The sequence below is a fragment of the Varanus komodoensis genome, unplaced genomic scaffold (assembly GCF_004798865.1).
Source record: "Varanus komodoensis strain SLA01 unplaced genomic scaffold, ASM479886v1 scaffold11, whole genome shotgun sequence".
Taxonomy (NCBI): domain Eukaryota; kingdom Metazoa; phylum Chordata; class Lepidosauria; order Squamata; family Varanidae; genus Varanus; species Varanus komodoensis.
The window spans coordinates 24,786,771-24,814,102 of NW_025335317.1; the positions used below are offsets into that span (position 1 = coordinate 24,786,771).

The window sequence follows — 27,332 nt, forward strand, 5'->3', positions numbered from 1 at the left end:
TGCAGCTTGAAAAGCTATTTCTGCACATTATTGTGCAAGATTGGTAGTGGTAGCCAAGTTGTTTCACAGGAATTTGATATTACTGATCTTCTCACTAGGAACTTCTGAAACTTCTAAGGGACCATAGAGTTCTATGTAACAGACATGGGAGACTAGTGGCTTAAGTCATAGCTTCTATCCTTTCTTCATTGTGCTCTCAATTTTTGTGTGCAAAGAAAGTTCAGGCTGAGCATACAAAGTATAGCATCTGGTAAATTTATGTTACCAAATTGTGTAGTGAAAAAATGTTTATTGATGGTTTCCATTTAAGCAATAGCCCTTCTCGCCCCTCTATCTTGAACAGGATGGAGGCAAATTCGGATGAGCCAAGAGTTCCCCGGCCGTCTTTTCTTTCTGCTGTTGAGCTTTCCCCAAGAACTGGCCCTGTGGATGCTGGAGACATTAAGAAAGATCTCTCTGCTGACTTTTCAGCAATTTCTGATTTAAGCCAGGTAAAAGAGCTAAATAACTAAGATTTCATTTCTGTCTCAAAACTGGTTCAATTGTGGAGAGGAGTCACAATTAGACAGTTTTGTTATGCTTTTTAGTTAGCATTGTCTCTTTTTTCCAAAATAACATTCAGGGTGACTGGCTGTAATACTAATCAAACTTACCTGGGAGTAGGTCGCATTAAACTCAATACTAGTTTCATCTCAGTAAGCACGTACAGGATTTCACTGTTAATCTCCTAAAACAGGTATATGAAAACTGTGGCCCTGCCAGTGCTTTTGCCTTCACTCCCATCAGCTCCTAGCCAACACAGACAATGGTGAAGGATGATGGGAATTTCTAGGCCAAAGCAATTGGAAAACCACAGTTTATCCCATGCTGTCCTAAGAAATCCCTCTGTCATATTGCACTTGTAGAAATTGCCTCTCTGATACTGATTTAGTTGAGGTTGGATGACGACTTTGGAATGGCCAATTATTCATAGAATGAAATAACTTCCTGTCCAGCTTCAGTGAGAGAAGCAAAACTTGACTTTTGACCACAGTGAAAACTAGGATTATGACTAGAATGATTTGAGGGAGATGGCTGAAGACTGGAAAGAGATTGGGAGTGGTAGGGGGAACTATGGGCATGAAGTTCAGAGGCAGATATTGTGCCTGAAGAATGCAGAATGGGAAGGCAAATCTGAAGGAAAGCTGAGTGCAGGGTGAGGCCCGAGGAAGAAGGCATAAGAGTGAAAGAATTAAGGTGAGAAGGCACAAACTGGAAATGGGACTCTACGCATTTTCACTGTCTGTAGAAGGAATATATATCTTCTATATATTATAGAAGATGTGAGAGCAATATCGGAGAGGTTGGCTAAGTAAGGGTTGAAGGAAGTGGCTTTCAGCTAGAGTCAGTGAGAACCTTGAAGCAGTGGATGGTTGTACTGGTCTGAATTTCACAGTGATTTGATCTAACCAGCTAATCAGAAGTAGGTTTCTAGTCCAATTCAAATCTTATCATGGCTCTTAAGAGGGGGCTTCCATCATACTATTTCTCTATTATACCATACACTGTTGTCACATTTAGGGACATAGATCCAAAGTTTTAAGAGCTTGAGCTGGTAATTCCAGCCACCCCCCCACCCCGCCAAGAAAGAAAGAAAAGATGCTGATGTATTGTACCTTGAAAATGACTGGCGTGTCAAATTCTAATATTGAGGAAGTTTCAGGTCATGGTTGTGACAAGTGAAGTGTTAAATTACCTGATTGTAGGAAAGAGACATACAAGAACTGGGAGGGAGGGAAGCATGTCTCTGAAATTACTGTCACTTTATAAAATGGTCAGTCAAGGGGCACATGAAAATTCTTCATGAACTGCAACTGCTATATTCTCATTTGATTTATTTTTTTTCTTTTAGAGAGAAAGCCTGGAATCCAAAGAACGTATTCATGTTTGCTTACGTATTAGACCATATATGCAGTCAGAAAAAGAGAGCAATTCAGAGGTGTGGCTTAAATTTAAAAAGGAAAAAATTCTAAAGGCAAGGCTTTGTTTAAGGATTAACATCAGCTCATCTAAAAGTGTCCACTCATCTCCTTTCTTACAGGACTGTGTTTCTGTTCTTGATCCAACAAGCATTATATTAAAAGCCCCCAAGAATTCCAAGGCATTTCGACTAAGTAAAAAGAATTTGGCGCAATTGGTGCAGAAATTTACTTTTTCACAGGTAAGTAAAAGGAAAGCTAGGGTGATTTATAGCATGTAATGTGCAAACTATATACATGGCTAATGGAGTATTTATACAGTTGGAAAAACTTAAGACAGTAACAACTGAGGTCATGGACAATTTTATGCTGAACAAATTCTTATTGTTAATTTGCTAGGTATTTGGCCCTGAAACAACACAAGAAGAGCTCTTTGAAGGCACGGTGAGGCAGCCAGTGCTAGACTTCCTAAAGGGATACAGTCGCCTTGTCTTTACTTACGGTGTTACAAATGCTGGGAAAACATACACATACCAAGGTAGAGCTGATTTTCCATGAAGATCTAGAGAAGTGTTAACTTTGTATGTTATCTGTTTACAATTTCTGTGCTCTGTGTATGCTATGGTGACAAATGCTTCAGATTATTTTTTGACAGGAATTATATATAGTATGACATATTTGTCCTTATAATCACAGAATAGGGGACTTGGAAGGGGCAGAAGGCCATCACATCCAACCCCCTGCTCATGCAGGACTCCCAAGTTAAACCATCTTGTTCAGATGGCTGCCCAGTTGCATCTTGAATGCCTCTGATATGGCCCACAACTTCCCTGGGTCATTGGTTCTGTTGTGTTATTGCTCTGACAGTCAGGATTTTTTTTCCTGATATTTAGCTGGAATCTGGCTTCCTGTAACTCGAGCCCATTATTCTATCTTTTGCACTCTGGGATGATCAAGAAGAGATTCTGTCCTTCCTCTTTGTGACAGCCTTCCAAGTATGGGTAGGGTGCTATGATATCTCTCCTCAGTCTTCTCCTCTCGCAGCTAAACATGCCCAATCTCCCTTCATAGGGCTTTGTTTCCTTTCCCTGGATCACCCTTGATGCCCTCTGAACATTTCCAGCTTGTCTTAAACTCTGGTACCCATAACTGGACACTCCAGATGAGGCCTAACCAGTGCTGAGTAAAGGGGAACTAGTACTTTACAAGATCTGGAAGTGATACTTCTATTAAAACACCTAAAATAGCATTTGCACTTTTTGAAGCCATATTACATTGTTGACTCATAATCAGCTTGGGATCTACAGCAATTCCAAGATCCTTCTCACTTGCAGTATTTCCCATCTTGTAATGATGCACTTGGTTTCTTAGGTGCAAAATTTGGTACTTGTCCCCGTTAAAATTCATTCTGTTTTTGTCAGACCAGAGTTCCAACCTATCAAGGTCACCTTGAATCTTCTTTCTGTCTTCCAAGGTATTGGCTAACCCACCCAGTTTTGTGTCATCTACAGAACTATTAATTGTTCCCTGTACTTCATTATACAAATCATTAATAAAAGCGTTGAAGAGCTCTGGGCCCAGGACTGAACCCTGTGATACCCCACTTGTTATCTCTCCCCAGTTTGAGAAGGTACCACTGATGACCACCGATTATGTAGCCAACTATGGATGCACCTGATAGTTGTTTCATCTAGGCCACTTTTAGCTAGTTTACTAAGGGACACTTTATCAAAAGCCTTGCTAAAGTAAAGATTTCCTTGTCCTGAGGATTTGATGGTAGGATACAAGCTTCGTTCATTTTCTGAACAAAGTGTCACCACAGAAATTATAAATTTACAGACATCTTGGTATTAGCACAGAGTGTTTAGATAGAGGACTCTGAGATTAGATATACCTTTTCATCCTTTACTTTAAAATGTAAAGTGCTCTTTACTTCAATTCACATTTGATGTAAGAGCATAGAACATAAAAATAACTTTCTGCACATTTTGTTTGCAATAATTATCTAAGAATAATTTTAGGATTTTAGCATTGGTTTTCATTGTAGAGATTACAGTTTCTGCCTAACAACTTTTTTGACTGGGAGCAAAAAGGAGCTGAGAAGTGAATTGGGTATTCTATACTCATGATAGTAGATGTTAAGTCCTGAAATTCCTGTTCTGCCTCATATGGGTTCTGATGAACTTTCCTACATATGTTTCTCAATGAACTGAAACCTCAGAAGTGCATTCAAACATTTGATTATTTTTCCTACGCTCCCAGTCTTAATATTGTATAATATTTACCTCATATTTTGTTCAGCACCAGTGAGACACTTTTCCCTTCAAAACATTATAACATCTGCTTCTCTTTCACAGATTTATTGTTTGTTATAAATCTAACACATTTCATGTTTCTGTTTACTTCTCTCAGTGTTTGTTATTTTGACTACTTTGCATCAAAAGCTGAACCTATTACTGTAAGCAGTCATTTTCTCAATTTTATTTGGTGCATATTTTGCTTTTTTTCCTGAGTTCAGGCTAGACACTTCACTTTTTCTAGGATTACTTTAACAGCAACAGTTTCTTGAAAAACCTCTGTTAGCATGACCGCTTCTATTAGTATTCCTTTTCACATCAAATGGGTTCGAACATCATACTGGAATGTATCTAAATTTTTCATTTGATTATCCATCAAAATCATAGCATAGTAGAGATTTACAGCTTATAAGCACTAATATGGAAGATCAATTCATAATAACTATTTTCAAGGTAGTCTATTGTATAGAGGAGTTTTGCTAGATGCAAAGGCTTTAGGAGGAAATATTGGTCACAATACAGTCTTTCACATACAGACACAGACAATTTGCCTTGAGTAGGAAATAAAAACCTGTCTTTAAAACATTAAAGAGCCCATTGTTGTCACCTCTTAATTAGGAACAGCTCTCCAGGATCTCAGTGCATCATTCCCATTGTCTGTTACCTCCTCCTTCTAATGGAAGATTCCAGGTGTTGAACTTGGGGCTGTTTGCATGCTGAGCTGTGGTCCCTCTTCAACTAAAGCATGTGACTGTGTTTCAGTTCAATAAAGGCTGCGGAAGCACACGAGTCATATGAAGTAAAATGGTCAGATTTTATCAGAGAGTTAGTATGATAACATGACACATTAGCCATATACTAAGAAACCAAGCATTCTACTATATCAGATTGCTTCTGCCTAGCCCAGCATTTCATTTCTACCTCACGAAACCATATGCCTGTATATTAGCTAGCATTAGGCAAGCTGCCACCTCTCAGGGTCATCATTGCCCTGCCATCTGAAATATTATAAAATAGAACAGAACTAGGAATCAAGAGAGCAAATGAATTTCAAGTTACTGCCCGTCAGCACTTTCTAGGCAATCAGTACAACCTTACAGCCCACCCTTCACCTGAGCTCAACAGTGTTTTGTTCATGGAACAAGCAACAGTGTGTCTGATGAATGACCTCATCATAGTTGTCCCCCCAGCTCCGTCATCTTGCAGGTATCCCAGCGACCTTGCAGCAAAACCTGTCTTGTCTCCTTGCCCTACTCCAGCAACAACGCTTTTTGTAGTTTGCATACCTTTTTTCCTTTTCAGAGATAGTTTTTCCACAACCTCTGGTGACAGCCCCTCCACATGCCCCAACAGCATGTTGGAGCAGAGATACCAGATTTCCTTTTTTTTAACACCAGAAATGTGAATTTTTAGTCAGTAATCTGGAACTGTGCAGTGTACTACTTTATCTACCCTAAATGTAATGCCTTGCTTGATCAATGTCGTTATGTCTGCCTGCTGTCAAAGCAGCTGCCATCCATGAACACTGATAAAGGGAGGTTCAAATATAATATTTTGGTTTTTTTGGCAGATGTCAAACAGCTATTATATGAAAACAAAGCAAGACTATCTCTGCTTACAAAAGTGGGTGACACATGGATCACCTCCTTTGCAGCAAGGTCCTCTTGGTTTTAAATTTGGACCTGACAGTTCTTAGTCCCCTCTGCTTTCTGCACTCTTTCCAGGGTGCTCCCATTTATGGGAGTTGGGAAAAGTAAGGGTGCATTTTAAAATGAAGTTTTGGATAGAGTTCAGCAGCATAGTTTGACAGGTATTTTAACTGCAGTGCCAGCAAATGTCTTTGCTGGCATATCAAGAGTCATAAAATACTCTTGTGTATGACTCTTCTTTTGATCAGTAAAGGCAATAATCATAAGCCTGCTTGTCTGGTTGCAACCCTATTGAACATGGTAGAACTTAACATCCAAGTAAACTTACTTTTTGTTGCTGCTGCATTTGAGGAGTATGCAAAATCCCAATAATTCTTGTGTTTACTTAACAGGCACTGATGAAGATAGTGGTATTCTCCCAAGGGCACTGGATCTGTTGTTTAAACGCATTCAGAGTAAGCTGTATCTAGAAACAGATCTCAAACCCCATCGATGCCAAGACTACAGAAGGCTGACTAAAGAAGAAACGAAGGAAGAAATGTCTGTTAAAAACTCACTGCTTCGTTCCATGAAAGAGGTGTGGCAACTTATTAATTGATTAATGGCTGTTCCGAAAGAAGCTTTAGACTTCTGCTTGTGGAGCAGCCTGGTGGGTGAGGAGAGTCTGGGTGTGTCTGTATGACTATAACAAGTTTCCTGTTGGATTACTGCAAAGGCTTAACTAGGCTGTCATTGTGTGCAAAGGGGCCTACTAGATCTCCAGCTAGAAGCGGAAGGCAATGACAATGGCACCCTCCCTCCTAGGTTCCTAGCAGTGGACATACAGAGGCTTATTTTGTATATAGCCATCATGTCTAGTAGCCATTGGTGGCCTTATACACCATGGATTTGACTAAGATTCTCCTAAAGCCATCCAAGTCAGTGGTCATCACTACAGACTGCTACCTCCTCCTCCTCCTTTTTTCCCTGTACAGCCAGCTTGAGAAGTGTGGCCAGTGCTTGAACCCAGTGATTGGCATATCCTCGTATAATGTTTTGCATGCAATCTGAAAAACAGACCCTTTTGTATGTTTAAGGGAAGCGTGCAATTCTGCAAAGCACAGTTTTGATATTCCAGCATACTGGGAAAATGCGGCCTGTAATGTGTTACAAATTAATTCTCCTGCAAGAAACAAAGACCTTGCTGGCCTTGTCGCTATTCCTTGTCTCTCTGTGAAACTAAATCAGCTTTGCCAAATCTTAGTTTAGTGACAGTGTTTCCGTCTATGCTCTGTCTTTAAAGAAATGTTTATCTTTACTTTTCAATGACAGTTGTGAAACAAATTAAAAACAATCCTAACAATAAAACTGACAATAATAAGAAACAGATTAAGACTTTCTTCCACTCTCAGGTATTTGGAAGGTTTGTATCTGGCCCTGTATTTTCTTCTTATTCATTGAGAAAAGTAGCTACGTTGGAGATTCTTGGCCTTCTTGTACCTGTAGATACATCTGGGAATTAGTGAAGCTGCTGTGGGCACAAAATGGCTCTCATAGAAGCTGTGGCTCCATCACATGATGGCTGCCATGGTGACTTGGCTAGTCAGAAGAGGTGCTGGTGGTGGGGGTAGAAATAGTGGTCCTAGATACTGTGAAGAAGAAGGGAGAAAATGGTTTTTTTTCTTTAAGTCTTTTAATAAAAACTTCTGAAGGGTCGGGGAGTAAGGAGCTTTGTGGGCACCATTAACTTCCAGGAAGCCCTGAGTTGAATATCCCTGGTCTAGGTATATAATGTATAATTGTTGAGGGGGGTTGTCTGTTTACATATCTGACAGTTTTTATACTATGCATAAAGTGTCTTTCTGGTTTTTAAGATGCAATTCATGCATTCTTGGAAAGAAAAAAAGGACAACAACTGGCATGTAGACAACTAGCATAAGATTGTGCCCTTAATCTTCATATACCAACCAACAAATTTTGGCTATTGAGCAGTATAGACATGTAGTAAATGAAAGCCATTCTTTAGAGCAACATACAAACATGTCTTGCTAGTCTCATCTTGCTCTGCGACCATTCCTTGTGTAGAAAGGGGAAACAGATTCATTCTACTCGGCCCTGTCCTAATGGCCTTACCACTTACATGTACAGACTCCTCCATGTGGTAGAACACTTTGGTTCCTGATCACTAAGGTTTATACTATTCCTTTGATGTTAAGCATGTGGGTAAGTGGTGGGACCTCTGCAGTAGCCCTGCTGCAACAATGAATCCTTCCAAAAACTCAAAACATCTCTAAAAACATGGATGAGGACAAACTATTGTTTGCGGGGCTTTCGTTTACAGCATGAATCCATGTGATTAGGACCCATGGCTGTAGCCCTGATCAGCAGGAAGAAGGAGTAGGGAAATAGCTTGAGTATGTTATTGTATCCCAGGTTCCAGGCAAGGAAGAACTATGCACACAGAACACACACATTGTTTATTTGCTCTGGATAGGATTCTAATAGCAGACACTCTAGGATGACAGTTGTGCAGAGAGTTACTGCAATATTATAATTTGATCCTATGATTTGTCTTCTTGCCTAATATATGGAATGCATCTTTTTCTTCCTCTTCTAATCCCTGCTGCAGTTTGAACCGCTGTCAGCAGGGCTTTTGCTAAAGCTCATTGTCATTCCTAAGAATAATGTAGGATTCAACATCTTTTCAAACATGGTGCTCTCTTGAAATTGCACCTCCTATTGGCTAGGCTGGCTGTGACTGATGGGAATTCTTATCCAGAACTTCTGGAGGACAGCATGTCAGTGAAGGCTGGACATGGAGATAGGCTAGGACTGTTTTCAAGCCATCAGTAAAGTGATGGGCTATATCCCTGGATGAAGCCAAGCAGGATGATCATATCCACTGAAATGCCTTCTTTCTTCCATCTTTTATAGATTCATCCTTACCTTATGTGCTACTATTTATTTTATATTTTATTTATTTATTGATGGATTTATATCCTGCCTTTTTCCTACCTGCCTTTTCCTCAAGGCAGCTTACATCTTCTCTGCCATCTTATCCCCACAGCAACAACCCTGTGAGGTAGCTTGGGCTGAGAGTCTGTGACTGGCCCAAAGTCACCCACTTGGCTCCATGGCTGAGCGGGGACTAGAACCCAGATCGTCTGAGTCCCAGTCCAATGCTTTTAACCACTACACCACACTGGCTCTTAACCACTACACCACTTATATCCCACCTTTCTCCCATTGTGGCTACATGCAGTTTTCAGATGGTCTCCTCTCAAGCTCAGGCTGGCCCAAGGCCTGCTTAGCTTCAACATGGTGAATGCCTTAGGTGCCTTCAGACCAGAGAGCCAGTGTGATGTGGTGGTTAAAGTGTTGGACTAGGGACTTAGGAGATCCAAGTTCTATCCCCTACTCATCCATGAAGCTCACTGGCTGACTTTGGGCCAGTCACTCACTTTCAGCCCAGCCTAGCTCATAGGGTTGTTGTTGTGAAGATGCAATGGAGCTATGCACACTGCCTTGGATTCCTTGCAAGAGGGAAACAGGCCTGATATAAATGCAGTGTATATACATTCATTCATTATACATTCAATAATGATCCCAGATTTTCCAAGAAAGGTCACAAGTGGGATGTAATTAAGAGCTACTGCCTACCTTGTTAATAGACAGTATGCCAAGGATTGCCTTTTCACTCTACATACTCAAGCAGGTGGAAAACGGCTGCTTCTAAGAGAGCTATTCCTAGGCTGTTGCTGCTTTCTTCCTAGGCCCATCAATCCATGTATTTTTGAAATATTTTATGACTATCAAAAGTGTTGTAGCCCAAGCCAGTGTAGGGTGCCATGAAGGCTCTGTTTGGGACATGAATAAGAATAAGAAGCCCATTTTATCAGGGGCATGAAGAAGATGGAATTATTCTGATCTAAAAGGCCAAACATTGCAAGAAACAACCGTAGATGGATCCCATTACTATGTAAAAGACACCAAAATATAAGAGCCAATCTAAGTGAGTAGTCCCATCTCCTAAGTAAGGGCCACCAGTAGTAATGTCTAGCACAGCACAATGACAGGAACACCTAAAGCTTGGGTAACAATTTTGAATTGTAAAAAACAAATCAGACAAACCCCCCTCCACTCTCTGAAGCAGAAATTTCAAGCTTCAGGTTTGCTAACTAGTTAGGAACACCTATTGATAAATAATGGTTATACTGCAGCAGAATGCCCTAAAATAGAAATATTTTTCCATTGACTTCTGAAAGTTAGTATTTTTAATATTACTTAGGCAATCACTTTTACGTAGACTCCTGTGAAATTACTGCAGTTGCTACATACATGGCAATATGCAAATGAGTGCATTTATGGCAACCTGTCGGACTCCTGTCCTTGGCTACCAAGATGACACTGCCTAGTCCTTTCTTATTGCCACTCTTTGATGAGAGATAAGATTTAAGCAAGGGAGGTCCCAGGTCCTTTTTCCATGTGTATGAGGATATGGCTTTTGCAGATAGAAAGGTTGTGCACACCTCTGCTATTGTGTCCTAATTTTTCTAATACTATAATATGAATGCTTGTGATGCTTTGTTCCTCTTAATTTTCAGGTAGATTACCCAAGTGACATTACTAGGAATCACAGCAGAAATATTGATCCTTCTGAAGGTAAGTTGTCTGTCTGAAAGAGCAAAATGTTAAGCTGCATCAGTACCATGTGAATGAGTGAACTAGTATGCTAAGGCAGACTCTCTCTGATATTTCAAATCTGTGCTTTTTCAATCTGGGCTCTTCCACTGCAAAAAGAGCTATCAAGCAACACCGTTGTACACTGCAGTGTCACATACAGCTAATTTCAGTAAAATACTAACGTAACTCCAATGTTCTGCCAGGGCTGGAGGAACCCATACAAGAAGCCGAACAATCTAGCATGGATGAGGAGAGAGGTGTAAAATTCTCTATCTGGGTTTCATTTTGTGAAATTTACAATGAGTCTATTTATGACCTGTTGCTCCCAGTATCCAGCGACAAGAAAAGGAAGGTGCTGCGCCTCGCACAGGATATAAAGGGCTGTTCATATGTAAAAGGTAATGGACATCTTGATCAGTGACCACATTTTTCATAGACCTAAAATGCTATGTGCAACCAATAGGAAGTAGATTTTCTTTAACTAGAATCCAATTTATCCTTGGGATGCAAAGAAAGAATTTGCATTTCTTTCCCTGCCCCCACTCCCCATCCATCCCACTAAGTACTTCTTGGATTAGCTTAGGTCATGCATACACATGTGCACACATGTATGAATAAATGTAAAAGTACAGAGCAGTGTTATAATATGTGCCAGATACAAGACATATCAGGATTTCCTGGTAGATCTCCTGGTGATATGCAGTAGATCAGCAAGAGCTGCCAATAATGTAAATCACTGTTACTAAAATTGTGCAATTGAACTACGTTATTGTCAGTACAATTTCAGTCCTCACCCCCTTTCTGCAGTGGCTCAACCTGTACTTCCTGCTTAGAAACTTCAGTGTTCCTTTCTGTCAAATACAAACAGGAGGTTCATAATTGGTTTCCTTTGATCAGGTCTGGCTGCTGGTTTTTCATTTAAATCCCTGATCTAAGCACGCACGTGCACATGCAGGCAGGCTGTTCCAGCGTATGGTTTCTGGGACACAACATTTTTGTGTTAGACGGCAGTTGGTGTATCTTGATGTTCTAGCAGAAATGCTACATAGATCCCACAAAGTAGAAGTGTGCCTACCCCAATAGGCAGTGCACAAGCTAGAGACTATACAAAATTAAAGGCATGCAATATTAGTGACAAGGCTGTAATCCCATATACACTTATCTGGGAGTATGGACACATTGTTTCTGAACAGATATGCCTAAGGGGGTGCTGCAAAAGATATTAGAAATGTTTTGAAAAGAATACAAACTGAAATATTAAAAAAGAGATAGATGACTATACTGCCCAGATTGTAAGCTACCCAGAGACTCCATTAGGAACAGTGGGTGGCATATAAATGCAAAAATAAATACATACATAAACACTCCATGACTGTATTTTACTCTACTTGGGTCTTTTTTGTTGTCAGTAGAGCTAATCTTGTTTCAATACTTCCTGAGTCTCTTAAACTGGGTAAAGTGACCTTACCTCAATATCTTGGGCTTTTAAGAATCTAAACTTTCAAGACTTCTTTCTGTCTGAAAGCACATGAGATTATACTCTTAAGTAAACATTTTCTGAAAAGCTTTTCTGTCATCGAAGGAATGCTGTGATCAACTATGCATTTCTTAACTGAAGCTCATTCTATATTACTGCATTTTAAGTTTCACTCAGTCTGCTTTATGAAGATAAGGCTGTGAAAGACAGTTGTGCAGATTTGGATGCATTTTACCTACATCCCCAGGCAGTCTACATGTATTACTTGGGCATGTAGATTGTCTTGCTGGGCAGAGAAGCATGACATGAGCTTCTTTTCCTTCTTCTCTTTCTTATAAATATCCCCAAGGAGCAGGTCTTATTCTCGGCAGCTTTCTGCCATGAAAAAAGGCAATGAACTGGCTGAGGGGGTAGATGTGATTTTGAGGACTATTCTTGTCACTTCAGGGGGTGCCCTTTTGGAATTCCTAAAGTAAATGCCCATAATACTCTCCCTTCCATCAAGTTTCTTGACTGTATGTATATATAACATTTTTGTTTTTTCAATAATTATTGAAGTAACTGTTGTTCCTTAAAGATCTGCAATGGATTCATGTTTCACAATTTAAAGAAGCTTTTAAACTCATGAAACTAGGCTTGAAGCATCAGAGTTTCGCTTCAACAAAACTGAATGCCAACTCCAGTAGAAGGTAATAAATAGTTCGTGTTTAATCTGAGTTCGCATTATGGTTTGCTTTCTATATTGTTTAGAAAGCTTATCCAAGCCAAATGTAAAGATTCCTGTCCCTTTCTAGCACATGCATGCATCTTAAAAATAGCAGTTCAGATGTTCTGAACTTGTTCAAAGATTCTACTGCATTTTGGGAGCTTCTACTATCAGCCTTCTGTAACATTTTAGACAATTATAAATGATTAATAGATAAGGACCCATTAGCTGCATTCAGACAGCACACCAAGCCGTGCTTTGCTGAAATGTGAGCGAGCCCAGGCTCCTCCGTGCTCACATATTGCTCACTCCTCCTCTGGTATGGATGAGCAGAGCAGTTTGAATGTTTCCACCGGTGCTTCCAATTAACTATCGCTTGCTGTGTCACCCAAACAAGCAAACTGAGGTTTGTGCTAATTATGGGTGAGTTTCAACAAGGCACCTTCAAGCTGTCCTTTTACTACAGCTGGCTTCTTTGCATGAACCATAGCTGAGGCATGCTTCAGTTCTCACTCTGGATGGCACTGCAATCTGTGATTAATCAAAAGAGAAATCCTTTGCACTCTGCCGCGTGGGAGAAAAGAAGGGCTGCATGCAAGGCCAGAGGAAATCTAGGGTAGCGACTAGGACCATTTTCTAGCAAAAAAAACTTTCAATGGATATGGAACCCATTCTGACTGATACAAGGAAGAGTTGGCCAGTGGACCCAGAGATCAGGTTGGTGGTAGTTGAGACTCATACAGCTCAGACAATGTGGGAAGAAAAACGTGAGGCCACTGAGGAGGAGGAGGGCAGGTCAGCCATCACTAATCCAAGCATCCAGCATCAACTAAAATGGGCAGATCTGCTGAGGGGTGTCAGATGCTTTAAATGATTGGCCTTAGTGGATTGGATTGGCCTTAAAGTTGGGTGGGAGTACTTTGAGTTTGTAGGGGAGTGCAGGTATTGAGTTGAGAATCAACTTCTCACGAATGGGTTAAACTTGCTTACTGGCTAGGATTTAGTTATTGGATTTTGCAATACACTTCACTTAATGCAGGTCTCGGTTAGTAACCCATTGTCTGGGTCTGCTGCAAAGGAAAGCTAAACTCATTCACATCTTGCTCAGTATATATCATGGTATCCAAACACAGCCTGTGTACCCTTTACTGTTAAACACTTGGTTAATGGGGCAGTGAAGAAGCATGAATGAGAAGCATAGACTCTGTTAAACTGCAACTCCCATCAGTCTTAGCCAGCATAGCTTATAGTGGTGGGGTGATGAAAGCTGCCATCCAACAAAATCTGGAGGACCCTACGCTCCCTGTCCCATTCCTTCAGTTGGCATAAATACTTCTTGACCCCTGTTTATTAGCTAGAATTAAACTGATTGAAGCATAGTTGGGAACTGTAGCAGTATCTCAAGGATTAAACATCTTTAAAAGTTTTCTTTAAAATATAGTGTTTGAAGGTTGTGATACTAAAAGTTACTTCCTTTTGTTTTCTTTTTTCAGCCACAGCATATTCACTGTGAAAATGCTAAAAATTGATTCTGGAGCAACACGTGTGATGCGAGTCAATGAGTGAGTGATCTTGGTGCTGAAGTAAATCATCTTAAGTGTCTTGAATGTTTGAACATGGGACAACCTGAATGGTCTACTCTCTTTCTGTGGATTTTTTAACTTCCAGATTATTTCTCTGTGATCTTGCTGGCTCAGAGCGTTGTACCAGAACTCACAATGAAGGAGAAAGACTGAAAGAGAGTGGGAATATCAACACTTCATTGCTCATTCTGGGCAAATGCATCAGTGCCCTCAAGACCAGCCAGCAGTCAAAGTAGGTTCTAGAAGAGTCTTTAGGTATCTGTCAATCATTTATGGCTTGTTCTTTGTGATGGAGAAAAAGAGCAGGAAAAGCCCCAACTGGGAAGAAGATGTGTGCATAGTTCGGGTGCAGACTGCTGTTGAGTTTTTTGTCACTTAGCTACTGGAGAGAAATTTCATTTCTTAACGTGAAATATCCCAACTGTGCACTTTCCAGTAGAACACAGATAGCTTAAGAGTCAGCCCCGCTGTTCTTCTGCTTGCCACCTCATCATCCCCATACAGTAGGGATAATAGCAAACAGAAGGAACGCAAAAAGATGGCATCCTGCCAAGGACCAGAAGATGCCTTATCCAGATGCTCTCTTAAGCATCCGTGCAGCCTTTCTTTCAAGTGTTGCTTGAGGTTTCTTTTATGTGAAACATAAGGCTTTCAGTTTTTTTGGCCAGGCATATCCTTATGATAGGTGGTGTTGTGATGCTCTTGATCAATTGTTAAAATCAGCTATACAATTTACAAGCAATTTACAATTTATTACAAGAATAATATAATATGTGGCTCTTTTCTTTTTGAAATACAGATCCAAAGTATACAAAGCTTGCTGATAGCACACCTCTTTTAATAATGGAAGGCTATTTCAAGCTTGCTGCATAGCCACAGCTTGTAAAGTATTTTATCCAGGGCTTTTTTTTTGTCATAGAACACACCGGAACGGCGTTCTGGCACCTTTTTTTCCAATGGATTTTACGAAGTGATTTTGAACAGCAGATCAGCAGCAAACATCATTAACATAGTGCCTGCAGGCTGCTATTGTGTCTGCTATCTGATAGTGAGATAGTGAGGGCTCTGCTCAGCTTGGGATTGGTGTGTGTGGTTGCACGCTGAGTGCTTACTGCTGGAGGGGCGACGTGAGTTCCGGCACCTTTTTTTTTTTTTTTTTACAAAAAAAGCACTGATTTTATCCATTAAAATTATTTTTAAATATTTTAGACTGCAATCTTATGGTTGTTTAGACGGTCAAAAGGTCTTACAATTTCCAGCATTCTCCAGGCAGTATGGCAGGCTGGTGAGAGCTGAGAATTTTTAGATTCCACCCCCCACCCCCACCCCGTATCTGTAAGCATCTGTAGGTTTCAGCCAAAAATATTTATGACTTCTTGCAATATGGTTTTAATCTTATACTTGATGGAGTGTATTCTATTCTGAACTGATATATTTCTTAGTTTTATATTGGTTTTTATTGCAGTATAATATTCTAAGTCTAGAGAAATATATTTGAGGCATTAGATATATTTAATTGTTCCCATGGAAATCCATAGTGTTATGAATTGAGACCCACATCTATAAACATATGGGGAATCCATAAACTTTCAGGGAACAGCAGCATCGCTTATGTGTCCTTGCCATTTGTCTCCATGTCTTTGCAGTCACATGAGTTGCTTTCAACTGTTTGTTCCGTTGGGAGGCAGGAGGCAAGTAACAAACCTGAATGGGGCCCATGCTTGTTTTGATCTCTGTGCTAATCTTGGTGTAAAAAGCTAGCAGCTGTTGTGAATGGTGTTACCTGCTTGGAAACATGCTGTGTTCCTTTTGTTCCATCCCAGGTTGCAGCAGCACATCCCCTTCCGCGAGAGTAAGCTAACTCACTTCTTTCAAGGCTTCTTCAATGGGAAAGGGAAGGTGTGTATGATAGTGAACGTCAACCAGGGTGCCTCCTCATATGATGAAACCCTCAATGTGCTCGGGTTTTCTGCCATTGCTCAAAAAGTAAGTGCATTTAGATGTTTTACTAGCTGGAAATAAAGTAGCAGGTTTCTAGGCTCATCAGGTCATCCAAAAACTACAGACTTGCCAGTGGCTGTGGACCAAGTTATTGACCTCTGCCCTGGCAGTGCCCCAAGTGGCCTAATTAAGACGTTGGAGTGAGCAGAATGTAGTAAATTCTGCAGGAGCTCCATTGGGTTTCCACACACATAAGTATGCATCGGATGACAGCCTCTGTCTTGGAATATTAACACATGGTCAGATGGCTTTTCACTTATGCTGTCTTAAATTCTTGAGTGCAAATTGGAATGCTTTACATGCTGATCCTTGAGAAAACTGCAGTTTCATTCTTGGAATTACTGTAAGGAGAATTAATGAGGGCAGGGAGAAGATTTGCAGTTAATGTTAGGATTAATTCAGAGAAGTAGTAGTAGTACAGGGTATAGCAGGGGAGGAGAAATGAAATTAACCTCCTATTTACAAGAGCTGATGCATGAAAAAACATCCTTGGCTCCTGCTTATACAATTATGTTTATACTCTTTATTTAGAAATGGCATTTAAGGCAGCTTACAATTATAAAGCTAACTTGATTACAATAATAATAAAATAAAAGTAATTAAGACATAATTGCAGACTTAATGAGTACTGAATAAAAATACTGTCCAGTGGGCATGCTTGAATAAAAAGATCTTTGCTTGCTCCTGAAAGGATAGCAGAGAGGAAGCAAGCATTCCTCCAATTGGTAGTTGCCACTGAGAAGGCCCTCTTCTTTTCTCTAAGCAAATAAAGAAAGCAAAATAGCTTACAATTTAAATCAATTATACATAAGAAGAAAATTGAAGACCTTGAATTAAATAAGACTTTAAAAGCCACTTCAAAAAACTTTAAAAGCAAGCAACCAAATGTTCCTACTTTTAAATAATGCGAAGATATTTTTAAAAGTTTCAATCTGCCTGTCCTCTAAATGTAGCAAATACAGATAACTCAGGTAATACTAACACAAGCAATTTATTCTGTACTTGTTTGCTGTATTTACAACTTGTGTTTTCTGCAGTTTATAAATGTGTATCCCTATTAAAAATTGCCTAACCCATCATGTCCTTTTGATCTATTTACATTTTTGATTATTACATTTATGTCCGGCCTTTTTTCCCTTGTGCAAGTGACACACAATGGTTTATATACAACTTATTTATATGCATACAACAACACTGTGAGGTACATGACTGGCTCAGAGTCACTCAGTAAGCTTCATGGCCAAGAGAGGACTAGAACCCAGATCTGCCAAGTTCCAGTCTAAGACTCCAATAGATTTATATCATCTGTTGATGCTCAAGTCCTGGGGTGAACTCTGGCACTCTGGGGGTTACACAGAGGACCATGCCCTGTTTCTTTTCCCTCCAACAACATATCATTTGGTAGTTTTTGCATAGTATTTATCTTCAATCTGAAAAGCTGGAATGCTTCTCCTAAGCTTAGTTACAGGCAGCAAGCACTTGAAGCTAAAATATGCTGTATCTTTGGGTTCTCCCATTTTTTCCTCTGGTTCTGCCCACCACTGAAATGTAGCCTGCAGGAGCTTCTCTGAGTGAAAAGCGACCTTCTGGCTGAAACAGTTTCCCTACACATGATACAGCAGAAAAATTATTATGAATATATAATTTCATAATAAACTATATATAATTAATCTTGAGTTTTGCTAGAAGAAAATGGGGGATTGCCTGATTTTTTAACAAATAGTGGGGATTTTATTTGATAGGGATGTCCCATAAGTAGTTAAATGGGACTATTCAACAATGGCTTTTAATGTGTTGCTGACTTCTTTCCTAAATAGGTCATGGTCCTAGACTCTTCTAGTACTCCTCAAGAAGAGCCCTTTGACTTGTATATCAAAGCAGAATCAGAAATGAACAGTGGTTCTTTACACATTCAAAGAGACACTATACTTTGGGAAAGGACACTGGAAGATGTGGTAGAAGAAGAAGAACTAGTGGAAGATGGAAGTGGGGTACATGAAGCAAACTGTGTTGGAGAAAATACAGCTGCAAAGGAGCATGAGCCTGAGATGATACGAAAAACACCAGACTATGTGGAATATGAAGAAGATTACATCATCGTGAGAAAAAAAGAGTATCAGGTATGTCAGAGGTATAGTTATGTTGGCTTATAGTAGCAAAAAGGCAGAATGCTTGAACATCTAGTTTGGCTTGTTCTGTGTAATTATAGTCCAACTTCCTAGGATAACTCTTACTCAAACTTTTTCACAAATGTTGGGTTGCATCCAATAGTTTTGCCTGCAGAAGGGAAATAGATTTCACCTACCCCATACAACCTCCTGTATTCCCCCCAGATCTCGGAATATTTGACGAAGATTTGTAGACTAGATAGGGGCTGTGGAAAGTTGCAGTGGATGGGAAAGCTGACTTCAAGCCACATAACCTCACAAATGCGCTGGACTGATCTGATGGCTTTTCCTGTGTTCCTATGTACTAAGACCTGTGAGAGCAGCTGCCAATTTGAGATCACTCTCAGCTAGCATTCTTTCAGGCAAAGGAGAAAGACTTGACAGGGACCTGGGATGGGGCAGGTACATACTTTGGACCTTTTTCATTCAAATTAATGTGCTCTACTCTGTTACTTGGCTTGATGGTCTGTAATTCTGTATACATAGGGATTGGGCCCCACACACCTGCAAACTTGGGAACCAAATTGGAAGGGGAAGGGAAAGATGCTGCCAAGCTGTCAAGGATACAGGAACTAGAGATAGAAGGAAGAGGGAAAGGGAGGAGGCCATTCAACTGCAGTCTCATTTTTCAGATGGAAGCCAAGCAGGGCCTTCAGAAACCCTGGGAATAGAGGGTTCCAATAAAAAAGAGAGAGGGACTGGTAATCAGAGATCTGAAGGTTAGGTTTCAGATTTTTAAAAAAGAGGGATGCAATGCAATATAACATGATTCAAGAGCCTGGCAGCCAGGGAGACCTCCCTGTGGAAAGATCTACCTTAAGAGCAGGGCTTAGCTTTCTTTCATGATGCTATAACTTAAGAAACTAATGAGAGCCTAGTGGTCCTATACTACTCAAAGCTCATATGGAACATTTGTCTCCATTGACTAGCTTGTCTGTAAGTTCTGCATAATAAAGCTACTTGGCTGGATTTATTACTTCTCAGCTGGGCTGCAGAAGGAGCCAGTGGCAGGGACCCACAATACAATAGACATCTGCACAGTTTTCATTTTCCCATCCAGTCTTTCTTCCACCGCACAGAAATGTGAACTGAGGTGGAGGTTGTAAAGCATGTCTATCAGAAGGCAGGGAAGGCCAGAGGCCATTGTCCATAAGTATCATGTTTAAAAGGTTCTTGGTTGATTTTGACTTGAGTTAAATATCTGGTGTTCTGAGTTAAATAAAACAAAATAAAATATGTTTTATTTATCTAAAACAGGGGTATGACTTCAGGCTTGTGAGCCAAATCTGGCCTGCCTGGGGTCCCAGCCTGATCCTCTGGGTTTACCCTGATGGCTATGCCCCTGTCTCCTGGTCCTGCCTTCTTTCCTCAATCTCTGCCAGTCCCCTAATTGTGTTTTACTGGCTGTTGAACCTCTTAAAACCTATTTTAAAAGAGTGAACTGCCTCTCCTAGCTAAACCATGCTGATATATTTGGCATGTCAGTCCCACCTGCTAATGGAATGTGGTCCCCGAAAGCTTTTCTAAAATTCAGCCTTCAGATTGAAAGAGGTTTCTCGCCACTGCTTTAAATTGTAATCAATGCAATGGCAGAGACAAGAGCCTGGATTCACTAGCCCTCCTAACTTGGCAATCTATTTCCAGTGCTTCTGTTTCTGCATACACCATTGTATATATTCACAGTTACCTTACTGATCACCAAAGTTTATCTGTTTGCATGCTTGTTCTTGTGGCCAAAAGAATAAGATGTAGTATGCTTTAGGAATGATTGACAGAAGTCCACAAATTTACTTAATGTGCTGCAGCAATGAATGCTTAATGTCTCCCATGCATTGTCTCTTCCTTGTTCTCACACTTAGCACCAGCTTGGTATAATAGAAGACCTGAAAAACAAGTTGATTGAAGAAAGGAAAGATAAGCTATTTATGGAGCTAAGAATCCGTGAAGAAGTCACACAGGAGTGTGCTCTGTATCTTGCTGAGAAAGATAGTGAACTCAAGTAAGTTTCGCAGGATCCATATTGAATGTTTGTTCATGTCCAACTTTAGTAACCATCTACGCCAAAGCCATATCAGCAGTGTTTTTTTTTTTGTTTTTTTGTAAAAGGTGCACATGGGAATGAAGGCAAACCTAATGTGCATGCGTTCTTAGTATGTAAGCATGAAAGCTTTTGTGTTGCCTGCTGGCGGTAACTGGTGAAATGTCCCAGTGCAGACTTAACTCATTTATGGTGCAATATGGACCTTCTAAAACAAAGCCCTTTCAAAAAACACATTTCTGTTCCTCTGCCCCCAGCTACATCCATGCCAAAAACTAGATGAAATTAGACTGGGGACATGTTCCTTCCATGAGACCCCTGGTCATAAGAGAACCTTCCCTAATTGGATGCCTTTGACACATTGTAGTGCATTGCACTACAATTCACAACATGCCTCAGCTAGCAATGAAGTTGGGCAAATCTGGAGGGTGCCAGTCTGGAAAAGGTTGTCATAAGATGATGGTTGCCTTGGGACATCTTATTTTATTTTCAGTGCAAAGTTTTCCTGATCCTAGTAAATATTTACTCCGTGCTCCACTATGTGCTAAGTGGCATTTCAAGCAGCTTCTAGTTAGACTTGCATAGGTAGGGCAGACAAAATCTTGGTTGTATGTAAACTGGTTGCATCTTGCATTTAACTGTTTTAAAGGAGCTGGTTAGCACAAGGAGCACAGTGTAGAGATCTTTCTTCAGGAAGAATGCCCGGCGTATGGGCCAATTTGCATGTCACAGTGAACCAGGGTTCAGAGCAGCTTTAGCTCACTGGGATTAATCAGTTCCTGTTTAGATTTCCCTCCATGGGAGGGGCTAAACCAAGGGTGTGGTAATGTGTGGTCCCTCCTACCCACCATTTTTTAAGTAAAAGAGAAAAAAAACATCTGTAGCAATTTTAAAAAATCCTTTCTATCGCTGCTATGGAGCACCAAAAGTGCTAAATTTAGCTTTTGATCCTTCTTGTGCTCTTTAGTTACACCAAGGCAGGGGGATCATATGGTGCTCCTCAATTACAGGCACTATTTAAAGCCTACCTCTTTACCTGAAGGAGGAACAAATTACCCGCTGGTCCACATTCCCTTTATCACCTTTTCAGATCTTCTGAATTGGCAACATCATATGCCCCATCTGTAAGATGACCCTGAAACAGTCTGCTGTTTCTTCTTTCTTTTTTCCACTCATTGTCCAACTTGGGCAGATGTCATTCAATGAAGAATCTTCTTTACAGATGAAGAAAAGTGGTGTGTAGAAACGGGTTTTCCTATGTGCCTGAGGAGATTCACAAATATGCCCAGGATAACCAGACTCAGATAAATCAGAACTGACAAGATTTGGAGGCTCCTGTTTCGGTCATTTTAGTAGATGCCACCAGCTCAAGGAAAATGGGACTTGCTAGTTATGGTAATCAATTGACAGGATGGATGAAAGCTAACCTACCAAATGAGCTACAGCCACCCAGGTGGCCAAAATTTAGTTAAATGACATCTTACCCTGGTATGGGTCTTCAGAAGTAATTGATTCAGAAAATATTGATGGCCTTGCATATAATCCAAACCCTATTGAACTCCAGACTCTAATTGTCCCTATATGCACTTATGTATGGACACATTCTCCCATGTGGCTTTATTTCTTCTAAGTACTGAAAAGAACCTCTCAGTTTATGTGATGGCTTTGCAGAAACACTTGAGTTCTCTCCACAGATACTCTGATTACCACCTGCCACTGTCTTTTTGGGAATCGGAGTGCACTTTCAAGCTAGGAAATCAAGTCTGATTAAGAAGTATAAGAAAATGCTCCTTGAACCAGTTTGGGAAGGCCCATGTCAAGTGTCAGGACAATGTGTAATCCTGGATTCTTCACTCAGGGCTGAAGAATGCTATAAGAGAAGCAGGCTGTATCCAGAGCACAGGTTCCCCAGAAGTAGACAATAACAGACCTTGGGGTAGTACTGCAGGGAACCTACTGCAATGGGGTCTCCAGACTAACACAGACTGGCCTGTGTCAGCTATAGGCCCTCTAAAACTTAAGTTCAAAAGAAGGGCACAACTCCATCTGATCAAGGCAATTGGGCAGCCCTGATGCTGTTTATTCTGCGTATATACCATTTTATTGGCTGTTATTCTAAAATTAAAAAATGAGATTACTGAGATTGTTTGTAGCAATGGAGAGTTCTCTGTATTAATACCCAGTAAACTAACTGTGAATGTAGAAAGCCAGCAGGAGTGTGGTGCTATCCAGTGTATTGCACTGACTGCCACATGTATGAGTATCTGCCAGCTGGACAGAAGTAATGGGTATGCCAGGTGTAATAAGCTCTTGGCATTCAGGGAACATATTTGTTCCTTGGAAGCCAAGGTTGCTAACCTGGAGAAGGAAAGAGAGGTAGACAGGATGGATAAAGACACCCCTGGGGGCCAATTTGCAGGGTCTGAACTCTTGGGTGAAAGCCCTTTGATGGTAATGGAGAAATGGGTTCTTGGAGGAGTCATTCTGAGGAGGAGGGAAATGGAAGGTAAGCAAATATCCTCTCTCACTGAGGATATGCACCCAGGAGGTGGAGAGACTTCTGGTAGTGGGAAATTTGATCATTAGGAAAATAGCTAGGCTTACCATGGGAGCGTAGACCACCCGGTGAGTTTCCTGCCTGGTATGAAGGCTGTGGATATCACAGACAGTCTAGACAGCCTTGTGTGGGAGTAGCGTCGGTGTTTGTCATCCATGTTGGTACCAGTGATGTGGAGAAATATCATGAGGTCCTAGAAGCCAAGTTTAGGTAACTAGGTAGAAGGTTGAAATTCAGGACCTCAAGGTGGCTTTCTCCAAAATGCTACAAGGTCCACATGCAGGGCCAGCTAGAGAGACACAGCTGAGGAGCCTCAGCACATGGGTGAGAGGTGTTGTAGAGGGGAGGTTTCAGATTTGGTAAGCTCTGGGGAACCTATTGAGCCAAGCTGCAACTGTCTGGGAGAGATGGGCTCCACTTGAGCCAGGCTACTGCCACCTAACATGAAACGGGTGACAGAGCAGCTTTTATAATGAATCCTGGGGGAAAGCTGACCGGAGCTGGGCAGTGTCTGATTCAGGTCAAATCATCCCTAGAAAGGAAGTTTCTGATTGCCGAAATGTAGGAGCGGAGAAGATAGGCAACAAGGTTACAGTATGACATGATAACTAGCTGGGGAGGGCTGAGTGCCAGAACAAAAGTTGTGTGTGTCTGGAGAGGGATGCTGTGTTTCCGCATAAATGCTAGAGGCCTTAGGGCCAAAATGGTAGAGCTGGAGTACATGGTGATAAAGGGGGAGCTAGCTATAGTGTGTATTGTGGGAAAATGGTGGAGCGGAGATAGAAACTGTACAGGAGGGACAGAGAAGGGAGGGGGTGTTGCCTTCTATTGTAAGGAGGGCATACTGTCCAGCAGGCTTGATAACCTAAAGTGTGAAGACTCCCCCACAGAAGCACCATGAGTAAAAATTCCTGGTTCCAAAACTAACTTAGTCATAGGAGTATGCTGCGGTTTTCCAGACCAGAATACTCAGAATACTTGAAATGAGGAATGAAATCAGGGAGGCCTCCAACACAGGCAGTGCTGTAATAATGAGTGATGCACACACTAACTAGATAAATGTATGGTGCAGTTATGACAGAGGTTAAATTTCTTGATTTCCCTATTGACTGTGCCCTAATGCAATCGGTTGTGGAGGCAATCTTGGGTTCTGTCCTAGCTTGGGTTGCCCAGGAAATAACACAGGAAGAAAATGTTGTTGAGCCAATAGAAAACAATTACCATGGCGATATCAGATTTAATATATAGTTAGGTAGGAGAAAGGTGGGAAGAACTTTAGTATAAAAGTTGCAGCCTCACTGTGTTCGAGGCTTCTTACTGCAAGTGCTTGTTGTAGTAAAGTCTTGTTATAGAAGTCGCTGGTGTTGCCAGTGCCTCAGTCAGAAAAGAAACTGGATTCCAGATTCTGTGACATCATGGTATGTAAACAAAGCCCTATCTTATTTCTGTCACTTGTTATTGATCATCAGGATGATTGTTAACCAAAGGGAAGAAATGATGGAGGAGAGCTGTGAAGAGCGTATGCAGATTTTCAAGGAGCTGGTCAAAGAATGTATCGCTCATGGCAGAAAAGGAACAGAAGAGACTCAGGAGACACAATCCAGTCAGCTGGATGGAATGCAGGTAAATCTGACTGACTTTTATCCTCTAGAAGTGTATTTCAGAGCCAGTGTGGCATAGGAGGAGCAGTGATCCAGGCTCCATTCCCTGCTCATCCATGAAGCTCACTGGTTAACTTTGGCCAATCACTCACTCTCAGTTGAACCTACCTCACATGCTTGTTGTAATGAGTATAAAAGCAGTGCAAGAAGACTATATAAACTGCCTTGGGTCCCTCATAAGAGGAAAAAAATAGGTTATAAATCTAACATAATAATAAAATAAGTAGTTTAGGGGTAATTCTATTTCAGGAATGGAACAGCCAAATTCCAGTGGTGGATTGGGTTGAAAGTGAAACAGGTGGGGTCTGAATACTGGCATACGGTATCTTAAAGCTGTTGTGGTAATAACTAAGTCATAGCAAATGCTATGCAGCCTTTTGTTGTTGTTAGTCACGAAGTCGTGTCCGACCCATCGCAACCCCATGGACAACATTCCTCCAGGCCTTCCTGTCCTCCACCATCCCCTGGAGTCCACTTAAGCTCACACCAACGGCTTCAGTGACTCCATATAGCCACCTCATCCTCTGCTGTCCCCTTCTTCTTTTGCCATCTATTGTTCCCAACATTCGACTCTTCTCCAGGGAGTCTTTCCTTCTCATTAGGTGGCCAAAGTATTTGAGTTTCATCTTCAGGATCTGGCCTTCTAAAGAGCAGTCAGGGTTGATCTCCTCTAGGACTGACTGGTTTGGTCGCCTTGCTGTCCAAGGGACTTGCAGGAGTCTCCTCCAGCACCACAATTCAAAGGCCTCAATCCTTCGGCGCTCAGCCTTCCTTATGGTCCAGCTTTCACAGCCATACATTGCAACTGGGAAAACCATAGCCTTACTATACGCACTTTTGTTGGCAAGGTGATGTCTCTGCTTTTTAGTCTGCTGTCTAGATTTGCCATAGCTTTCCTCCCCAGGAGCAAGCGTCTTTTAATTTCTGAGCTGCAGTCCCTGTCTGTGGTGATCTTGGAGCCCAGGAAAATAAAATCTGTCACTACCTCCTTTTCTTCCCCATCTATTTGCCAGGAAGTGAGAGGACTGGATGCCATGATGGTCTGGGACTCCCATTTCTTTAAGAACTTGCCACAATTTGTTGTGATCCACACAATCAAAGGCTTTAGCATAGTCAATGAAGCAGAAGTAGATGTTTTTCTGGAACTCCCTAGCTTTCTCCATGATCCAGCGTATGTTGGCAATTTGATCTCTAGTTCCTCTCCCTCTTCAGAATCCTGCCTGTACTTCTGGTAGTTCTCGGTCCACATACTGCTGGAGCCTAGCTTGTAGGATTCTGAGCATGACTTTGCTAGAATGGGAAATGAGTGCAATGGTGCGGTAGTTTGAGCATTCTTTGGCATTGCCCTTCTTTGGGATCGGAATGTAAACTGACCTATTCTAATCCTGCGGCCACTGTTGAGTTTTCCAAATTTGCTGGCATATTGAGTGTAGCACTTTTACTGCATCGTCTTTTAAGATTTTGAATAGCTCAGCTGGAATACTGTCACCTCCACTAGCTTTGTTGTTGCTCAGACTTCCTAAGGCCCATTTGACTTCACATTCCAGGATGTCTGGCTCGAGGTCAGTGACCACCCCATCATAGTTATCAGGGACATTAAGCTCTTTCTTGTATGGTTCTTCTGTGTAATCTTGCCACCTCTTCTTAATCTCCTCTGCCTCTGTTAGGTCCCTGCCATTTTGGTCCTTTATCATGCCCATCTTTGCAAGAAACAGTCCCCTCATATCTCCAATTTTCTTGAAGAGATCTCTGGTCCTTCCTATTCTATTGTTCTATTTCTTTGCACTGTTCATTTAAGAAGGCTTTCTTATCTCTTCTAGCTATTCTCTGGAATTCTGCATTCAATTGGGTGTATCTTTCTCCCTTTCCTTTCACTTCCCTTCTTTCCTCAGCTATTTGTAAAGCTTCCTCAGACAGCCATTTTGCTTTCTTGCATTCCTTTTTCTTTGGGATGGCTTTAGTTGCTACCTCTTCTACAGTGTTGCGTACCTGCATCCATAGTTCTTCAGGCACTCTGTCTATCAGATCTAATTGCTTAAATCTATTTGTCACCTCTACTGTATATTCATCAGGGATATGAATTAGGTCATACCTGAGTGGCCTAGTGCTTTCCCCTACTTTCTTCAATTTAAGCCTAAATTTTGCAACAAGAAGCTCATGATCTGAGCCACAGTCAGCTCCTAGTCTAGTTTTTACTGACTGTATAGAGCTTCTCCATCTTTGGCTGCAGAGCACATAGTCAATCTGATTTCTGTTTTGACCGTCTGGTGATGTCCATGTGTAGAGTTGTCTCTTGGGTTGTTGGAAGAGAGTGTTTGCTATGACCATCGTATTCTCTTGACAAAATTCTACCAGCCTGTGCCCTGCTTCATTTTGTACTCCAAGGCCAAACTTGCCTGTTATTCCAGTTATCTTTTGGCTTCCTACTTTAGCATTCTAATCCCTCATGATGATAAGGACATCATTTTTGGGGGTTAATTCTAGAATGTGTTGTAGGCCTTCATAGAACTGGTCAACTTCAGCCTCTTCAGCACCAGTGGTTGGGGCATAGACTTGGACTACTGTGATGTTGAAT

The 27,332-nt window shown here is 41.1% G+C and overlaps 1 protein-coding gene across 1 annotated transcript in view; it reads left to right on the forward strand.

The window, feature by feature from the left end:
- The first annotated feature begins 344 nt into the window (after window positions 1-344).
- The window catches only part of KIF20B (kinesin family member 20B), a 66,060-nt gene continuing 39,072 nt past the window's right edge, over window positions 345-27,332 (forward strand). Inside the window, 14 exon segments of the mRNA XM_044420023.1 lie at window positions 345-491; window positions 1,892-1,978; window positions 2,081-2,200; window positions 2,358-2,496; window positions 6,297-6,481; window positions 10,488-10,545; window positions 10,770-10,964; window positions 12,621-12,732; window positions 14,243-14,311; window positions 14,418-14,564; window positions 16,156-16,318; window positions 18,151-18,453; window positions 20,361-20,500; window positions 24,566-24,719. Coding sequence (XP_044275958.1) covers window positions 345-491; window positions 1,892-1,978; window positions 2,081-2,200; window positions 2,358-2,496; window positions 6,297-6,481; window positions 10,488-10,545; window positions 10,770-10,964; window positions 12,621-12,732; window positions 14,243-14,311; window positions 14,418-14,564; window positions 16,156-16,318; window positions 18,151-18,453; window positions 20,361-20,500; window positions 24,566-24,719 — 2,019 coding nt within the window.